The sequence below is a fragment of the Pararge aegeria genome, chromosome 5 (assembly GCF_905163445.1).
Source record: "Pararge aegeria chromosome 5, ilParAegt1.1, whole genome shotgun sequence".
Classification (NCBI taxonomy): Eukaryota; Metazoa; Arthropoda; class Insecta; order Lepidoptera; family Nymphalidae; genus Pararge; species Pararge aegeria.
Genome location: NC_053184.1, coordinates 18,364,571 through 18,373,863, shown reverse-complemented (window position 1 = coordinate 18,373,863; position 9,293 = coordinate 18,364,571). Strand labels below are relative to the sequence as shown.

Here is a 9,293-nt window from a genome sequence, read left to right as displayed (position 1 = left end):
TAGTGGTAAGACAGTTTCGAGTTAGTTTTTAGAACATCATCATATCATAATAATTATTAATAATAATTGTATTGCTGGAGCAGCAAAGTGGGACTATGCTCTCTATCCAATGGTCCGGTCTAAGCCGGAAGTGGGACTTTATTATGCTGATAATGATCATCTAACACGTGCTGTTAAATATAAAATAATACTTTTAATTATATTGATTCTAATGCAGTTGCTTTTGTAATTGGCCTGTAAATAAATAATAAAGCATTTAGTATAGATTTCAGATTCAGCAGGCTTTGGCCTCTTTGGAATAGCACCAAAAACGCAATGAATTGCAAACATGACAGTGTATAAAAATAATTTAGGCTGAATACTTACAAAAGTAAGTGTCTATTACATTGTGAAACAAGGGCGGTAAATAGTTATTACAAAGAGTTTACGAGTCACGAGTTCGAAATAAATAATACCCGGGTTCCGCACGATGAGTGTTTATTATCTTAGATAAATTTATATTTGTATATGTTTTAGATAAGATAGGCTTTTTCTTGAAGGCATTGTTATCAACGTAATACCGGCTCACGACAAGGCACGGAACTGCTCTCAGAATGAGAAGGGTTTAGCCCTTTGAGAACGTTATAGAGAATTCATAGACATGCAGGTTTCCTAACAATGTTTTTCCTTCACCGTTAAAGCAAGTGATATTGCTTGAATTATAAATAACTCAAAAGGTTATAAGTGTTTTTATGTTTAAGGTAATAACTGAGATTTTTATTTCTCTGTTTTTTTTGTAGCTCGTCCTGACGAAGTCACGGGCAGACTAGTATAAAAATAAAAATGTCAACCCAACAAAATATTTTATTTACATCCTTTACAATAATTACATAAATATTAATTACTTAAGTGATTATTTATCTAAAATAGCTAATAATAAATTATGATTAATTCAATTAAAGTTCTTCCACCTCACGATGTCATCTCATATAATTTCAAACTAAACCATAAATTCCAAACTTAGGTGTATTTACATAGTGCATGAACAAAATTAAAGCCAAACGATATTTTTATTATTATTTGATGACAAGAGCTTGACTGCGATATCACCTGATTGCAATTGACGATTCTGTCTTAAATGAAAGCACGCGAACATAAATGGGCAATAAAATGAACCCATAGTCTTGAGTTCTCCATAGAATCTTGTCACACAGTTCCTACTGTAAGATTTTGTACTAAATTAGTATGGAATCCAAAGATTCGAAGAATCGGAAGAATTGCTCTAGTTACAATAATGGAAAACATTATTATCACTAGATGGTGCTCTTTTCATTCTATACTAATCTTAGTTAACTTCCACGCGATAGAATAAGTAAGTAAGAAAATCTCACACTAGGCATCCAGAATTGCTAATGAATAGTCGTGGGCTCACACCAAACCGACTACGGTGTAACATAAAAATTTAATTCCAGAAAAGCCTCAGCACAGATCGCAGCGCCAGAAAGCGGTCTCCGTGAAATAGAAGGACTCTAATAAAATTTTTGAAGCGTTTCATCAGTTGCTTTTCAGTTTTCTCTCCTGGATCGTTTCCTCGTCGTCTAAGCATTGTCCGTATCGTACTTCCATACATTTGCTTCCCTGCAAAAAAGTTTTAATTGATTATATAGTTTAAGTCCTCGATACAGAGTATGAAATAGCCTAGCTACAGATATTGAGATGGCCTTGTTATGGAAGGCAAGGTGGTGAGTATGATTGTGAAAGTTTTCCGTATTGTTTATTTCATTTTTACTATGTTCGCTGTATCATAGACATAATTTAGCACGCATATACACCAAATCCTGAAGACAAACATATCATTCTTTTTATTCTGTGAAAAAAAACGAAACCGAAAGAAGAAGAAGAAACACTTTATTGCACGTATAACATACAGGAAAAGAAACAGTAAGGAGTATACAGTACACAATGTAGACATGCAAAGGCGGTCTTATTGCTGCAAGCAATCTCTTACAGGCAACCTTTGTAGATAGGACTTATAGCAAGAGAACGGGATAGTGCCAAGAGTGTTGATAGATATACATAAATACCAAAATGTAAAAATACAAATACATATATAATTTAAATAAATATACGTAATATATAAATATAAATTATACATAATATATAAATAGAAAATATACATAATATATATAAATATATAACAAACATAATATATATAAGTAGATTTTAACACACAGTTTAAAAAAAAGGAAAGAATATAAAGAATCTACTTCAAATTCCATCACTCAAAGAGAGGTAGTAGTCCTTCAGACGACTCTTAAATATCGGAACGGAACTACTTCCGCGGATTTCAGCAGGAAGATTGTTCCAGAGCATAATTGCTTTAAAGGTGAAAGAATTACTGAAGAACTTCGTTTCACAAAATGGCAGTACCGGACGGTTACCAAGGCGGGATTGAAGGTTGGAATGAGAAGATGAGTCAGAAATAAAGCGAAAACGATTCCTTAAATAAGAGGGAGATAAATGACTATTAAGAATAGAATAAAAGAAGGAGAGTAGATGAAGTACACGGCGTAAACGGATAGGCAACCATTTTAGTCTAGCTCGGTACTAGATACATTGTGTGTATGTACTGTATTAGAAAGATGGTAGTTACTTGGATGACCTAATGCGTGTTTTTCGAGAGGCAATGAGTAGCACTATTGAAAAAGCTCACAACTAAAAAATTTAAGTTTATATATCAGTTATCAGTAAAGATTAAATATATTCATCAGTACTTAACAACCATGGAAATGATAATGTAAATAACTTAGTTAACCTAAATAGACTTATTACAATTAGATGGCTTTTATAGGCTATTGATAAGTGATGAACCATCATGATCAACAACCTATTAATGTCTTTTTCATAAGAGCCACCACGCTTCTCCAACGTGGGTCGGTGGGCTTAAACGATTATCACGTGTTAGTGATATTACCTGTTTCATAGATTAACCTAAGACTAGGACTAATCTTGGTAAAAAATTTTACCTTTGTGGGTGCACTATGGCTCTAGGTACTTTAAAACATTTAAACTCATTTAATGTATTTAAAACTAAACTATCGGAACACATTATACTTTAAATTCAAATACATAAAATGAGTAAAAAACTCTTCTTGTATTATTACAGTATTACGGTCGACATTTAGATATTCTACATATATATTTCTTCTTACACCTACATGGGTAAGTGTGTATTTTATGGAAGTTAAATATCTTTAAACCTAATTGCGGCTTAACGGCTCTTCGAGGCATGAGTGTCTACATTGTCCATTATAACAAAGGGCTATTTAGAATTTGAAAACTCTTGATGTACGTGGTACAACAAGCTAAGAACTAGACAACGATACAGTGGCTAATTATAGGTATCAATCAATCAATCTTCTAACAATAATAAAATTGAAAATAAACATCTTACTTAAAACTGAGGATTAAGTAACCCGGGTGGATCCACCGAGATTGAAGGTTTATCTCCTAAATAAAGTTTAAAAGCAGAGAGTGATTGGAAAGTAATTCTATCGCTCCAAGAGATTTCTAGTGACTTCCTAATTACTATACGCAAAAAAACAACAAAATAAACGTGTTTGAAAAAACTGACTTAAGAATACAACAACTTAATATACATCTTTTAATTAACTATACCTATATCACGATACGCAGATAATAGGTGGGCAATACAAACCACAAGGTGGAAAGGACCCGATGGTAAAAGGGATGCTGGCAGACCAAGCAAACGGTGGGCTGATGACATCAAACGAGCTGCAGGAACGATTGGATGACGCAAGGCAATGAAAGAGAAACATGGAAAAGTTCGGGGGAGGCTTACCCGAGAAGGGGCTCATATTTCCTAAGATAATAATAATAAAAATTACTGACTAACCAAACTAACAATGTCGATTTAAGGATATAATTGTGTACTATATATTTAATGATATAATTGTGTACTTAATAACAACATTTGTAAGTAATGTAAGAGAATGTTTATTATTTATTATTATTATTGATAAAGTGTACCTCGAAAAATAACTGTTTTTCTATGGTGTAGTCCTTAATTTTTATAACTCGCGATAACTTCTAAATTTAATGTCCGATTAGAATGAATTAACAAATATTTTACGATTAGATTAGATTAAGATTACGATTATGATAAAACTATTTCTTTTGAATTGAAATTAAAACTGCTACCCTGGGTGGGTAGCAGTTTTAATTTTCTCTCTTGCTTCTACCGGTGATCTAAATAAGTTTAATAACATAATAGATATATATGAATAATTTAATCATGTACCTACTACATATTTTTTTGTTTACAACCAATAGTTTTCTCAGTGCACATTTAATTCATTACTTGGCGTAATTAATTTTATAGGCAAAATTTTGCAACTTTGGGTTACGTTATTGCAATTTTCCTGCAATTACAGCCTTCCAATAAATGGCACTGCAAATAATATTTCAAGTTGGAGGGAGTTCCTGAGATTAGCGCTTTCAAGACAACAAACAAACCTACTAGAATGAGAAGATTTACAAAATAGTAGTATAAGATAAAATGAAATTTAACTATCTAATTTGCACAAAATTTGCTTTCATAAAGCATAATTTAAAATAAGTATTTCTGAAGTGTAAACTGATCTAATGAAATTTTGGAGCATTTCAATTCAATTCAAAATTATTCATAACAAAGTTATTTTAACAAGCATTTTTCATAACCGTAGAATTTTTTTGAAAAACACCCGTTTTGCCCGCGATTCCACTCAAAATTATGATGTGTATGTGTATTATGTTATTCTCTGACACCTGAACTACCCCTGTACAAAAAAAACATGACGATCTATTGCTCAGTGAAAAACAAATCAAATCCATCCCTCGAAAACGTAGCATATTGTACGTATATACTATTCCTGACTAAAATTTATCTCGGTGCGATTAAAACTTATACGATCAGTTCGGGTATCAATAAACAAAAATAATTTGTACTGTGTTTGTTGTGTATATTGTACAAAGTTAAATAATTATAAATTATGTTTTTTTATGAAAGAGGAAAACTAACTCGGCTGTTGATGATAATCTTATTATTTCGAACGTGAATTATAAAATTATATTATTCTTATTTATGTAGGAACTTAAGTAGTTATAAATCAAATATTAAATAAATTATTTAATGATATAAGTATCCCTTAGAAGAGAGGACACTGAATTTAGTTGTTATGGATGATTTTAGAGTTTCGGGCGAAAATGAATTAAAATAATTTAAAAAAATTCATAATCTATAAATAGTGTTAAATAATTTTAAACCGAAGATTAAATAAATAATGATGTACCAAAAGACCTAATTGATGAATTATATACTATTAGTTTCGGGCGTAACTGATTACTAAGTAGAAAGTTAGATAATTATAAATTGAAGATTGAATAATAAACATAATGATGTAACCAAACAACTGCCACATATGCACATACGCCCTTTTTAATTCCCATTCCTACGTATACAGGTTTAGTGACCGTGTCAAGCTGAGATGGGTATTTTATTACGGTCCGGATGTCGGTATGAAAGTAAAACTGTGATGTAACGAAACATACCACGGGTCGGTTACGTCGACACTTTCACTCGGAACTGGGGTTACGTAAAACGGACGTAACTACTCATTACAAGGTGTGATTACAGTATGAGATCAAATCTCCGTCACAGCATGGTAATAATTTTTTTTTTTAATTTCCATAAAGTTTGAGTATCACGTAATGCGTTATTATTTATTAGAATACAATCTAGCCTTAAGACTATTAAGAGTAATTATTAGTTTTAATAGTTTAAGAAAAAGTAATTTTTTTTTATATCTAAAAATAAGGTTTAGTGATGTATTAATGTATCAAAGTTATGTATGTTGTAAGTAATTAAAATAACACTTGCTTCAACGGTGAAGGAAAACATCGAGGAGAAACCTGCATATCTGAGAGTTCTCCATAAAATTCAAAAAATTCAAAATTCAAAATTCATTTATTTCAAGTAGACCTAATACAAGCACTTTTGAAACGTCAATTATTCTTAAAGGTCTGTGGAGTCCACCAAGTCAATGGAGGTAGAGTCGGCACTGGGCCAGCATCGTGGAGTACGACCTTAACCCCTTCTCATTGTGGGAGGAGACCCGTGCCCGGTAGTGGGTTGATGTTGATGAATTACTTACTCAGTGCACTTTGGAGTTAATTTACGAGTAAGTTCTTTTTTAGATCATATTTATTTTATTTTTGTGAACGTTATAATAATGAGATTGGTTAGAAATTTGCTAAGTCACCGAGTCAACAATTTGGACCTAACTTAGCGTACATTTGTAGGTCAAATCACTTCAATAGATTTAGTACGAATACCACGGTTCAATTTAATTCGATGCTGCTCTCGCTTTTGTGCGGGGTTTACTCAAATCGATTAAAGCCACTCGCCGAGTATGGCACAAACAGACTGATGAATAGGAATTTGATAGCTCAGTTCTACTTCAAATAGTTGAGTTTTGCTGCTAATGACGACCACCCTTGCTGGCCTGGCTTATTTAAATATTCCTTAATAACAAGGTAGCTGGTTTGTGAATCAGCTCCGTTCTCAACTCCTGCAAGATAGAATCGTCAGCCTCAACATCAACCCATTTATCGGTCCACTACAGGGCACGGGTTTCTGGCCTAAGTTTTCCAGTTCAATCCTATTTAAAACAAAAATTTGTGCTTAACCTTTTCAAATAAAAAAAACTCCTTGAAGATAATATGGATTAACACTATGGGGAGTCCATTAAAAAGCGTGTATGTTTTATTAATTATCATAAAAAAAACGATAATACATAATTATTACAAGTTTAAGAAGTCCGCCCAGAGGCGGGATCGCTAGACAATGGCTGAGCAGTGTTAGTAATAGCCACCCTCCGGACTTCGAACTAGGTTCGTAACATATAGCGGAGCAACCCTAACTGCAGGCGATCATTTTCCACAATGTCAGAGATATCGAGTTATTAGATGCCGCAAAAATGACGTTGTGTTATAAATTTTACGTGTTTGTGTGTGTATCTGTGGCATCGTATTTTTAAACGGGTTGGTAATCGCAGTAGATAATAGTAGAAGCAAGCATTTTTTTTTTAATTATTTTTTTATATTGTACACTCATAATAGTTAAATCTATTTTTTATGTTTCCCTTTGGTATTTATTTTCATTATCTATATAATCTTCGTCTTGCTCATGTTCATTCGTAGGCCAACCTGTCGAGAAACTCTGCTGAGGTCATAGAGCGTCGTATTTAGGTCTCCCAGAGTCTCTGCCATTATGACTACATCGCCGGCAAACCGCAGTTGAGTGATGTACTCGCCGTTAATGTTGATGCCAAGTCTGTTCCAATCTAGAAGATTAAAGACGGCCTCCAACGCAGCGATAAGTAGCTTCAGGGAGATAACATCTCCCTGTCGCACACCTCGCTGCATGGATTGGTCTTGTAGTCTGATCCTGGATACGAACTGATATAGTGGCTGTTTTTCTACAAACACTGCAACACTTGGATATGCCGGTAGTCAATTCGGCATCTTTGTAGTGACCTTAACACTGCCCAAGTTTCCACCGACTCAAAGGCTTTTTCATAGTCCAAAAAGCAAAGTGGCCGGTTATACTCTTCAGTCTTTTGTATAACCTGCCGCAGCGTATGAATGTGGTTTATGGTACAAAAGCCCTTACGGAAACCGGGTTGTTAGGGAGACTGGCAGTCATCAAATCTACGAATGAGAAGATTCGTAATGACTCTCGAAACTTTCCATATTAGTAGGTATAGAAAATAATCCTTTGTAGACGCTTAACTACATATCCACCATGTTTTCATACGTGTCACTTTATTTGCCGACATACGGCATAATGTGTGAAATTTTATTGACAGTTGCCAACCTCTTTTTGCCACATAATACAATGATACAAATTTACGCTATTATCTTTAAATATTTTTTGAATAGAGATTTTTTTATCTAAATCGGATATAATTTATAAATTTCAAACCTCATTATATATACACTCACACACACTTTAGTTCAATCGAATGATAGTTAATCTCAATATAACAACAAATGATCTTGCTTACCTTCGCAATGTAGGCTTTCATGTAGAAGTTTCCGAAGAGCACGATGAAGGAGATCATGTAAATGATGAGCATGTAATGCATCCAGAGTGGAAATTCGCAGCCAGTCCTTATACCGTTGATGCCGAGAATTAGGGCGCATGTGAACTGGATCTAGAAACAAAAGTAAGATTTTTAACAACCACTACAAACCTTACAACTTATATAAGTATCCCGAGGTATTGGGTTCAATTCCCAGCAGATGCAATCATTCAGAATACATTATTAAAAGTTTTAGATCTTTCAACTTCTTTCGCAGCTCTAAGCACATTAATGGCAGATGTTTTAAACCTCAAATCTATCTAAAACATACATTGTAAAAGCTATTTTGATACGTCTACAGTACTTATTATTTCGCAGTTGAAAATTTTACATAAAAAGAAAACAGTCTTACAAGACTTCAAAACGTTGAATTCCATTGTTGATAATCTTCCACATTTCTTAACTTCAACTAAAGATTTGAGGGTTTAATGAAAGTGTATAATGATATACTCTAAACCCCAAGTTTGCTATTACTATTGTGTCTCAAAGGTTGATTAATAAAAATATAGTAAGTTAGATATTTTGTGCATCAAATAGGTTTTTTTGTAGCTGCCATCTTAAATAAATTTATTTATTTATTTATTTATAAAGGACAACCAACAGTAGATACATTAAAACTTGCTTTTTTTTTTGGAATGAGTCACATAGTAACAACTATTTACAGGTTATCACAGCATGCATTAAAATGTAAAAAAGTCATTCTTATAAATTATTTACAATTAATTATTAGTCAGTTAATATAAACCTTTAAAAGTATAAATATTTAAAGCTAAATTACAATAAAAAATTTAACTTATTCAATTATTAGGAGACAAAATAAATAATTAATTTGATGTAACTTTAAGCAAAAAGTACAGCGTTAATTTTAACCAAAATTTGCAGTGTTGGTCGGCTCCCAACGAGGTGGACAGACGACATCAAACGAGTCGCTGGGAGCCGATGGAAACAAGCGGGCCAGGACCGTGGTGGAACTCTCTACAAAATACCTATGTCCAGCGGTGGACTTTAATCGGTTGAAGTGATGACGATGATGATAAACCAAAATTTATAGTTTCTCTAGAACTTATTGCCATTGATATGACTTATACGATTTATAAACAAAATTGAGGC

The 9,293-nt window shown here is 33.1% G+C and overlaps 1 protein-coding gene across 1 annotated transcript in view; it reads right to left on the bottom strand.

Moving 5' to 3' along the window:
• Positions 1-1,078: 1,078 nt before the first annotated feature.
• The window catches only part of LOC120623801 (elongation of very long chain fatty acids protein 4-like), a 32,299-nt gene continuing 24,084 nt past the window's right edge, over positions 1,079-9,293 (bottom strand). The window contains exons 6-7 of the mRNA XM_039890050.1: positions 8,106-8,255; positions 1,079-1,617 (exon numbers count right to left, since the gene is read on the bottom strand). Of these exons, the coding sequence (XP_039745984.1) occupies positions 1,534-1,617; positions 8,106-8,255 (234 nt within the window). The 3' untranslated portion in view covers positions 1,079-1,533. The remainder of the gene's footprint in view (positions 1,618-8,105; positions 8,256-9,293) is intronic.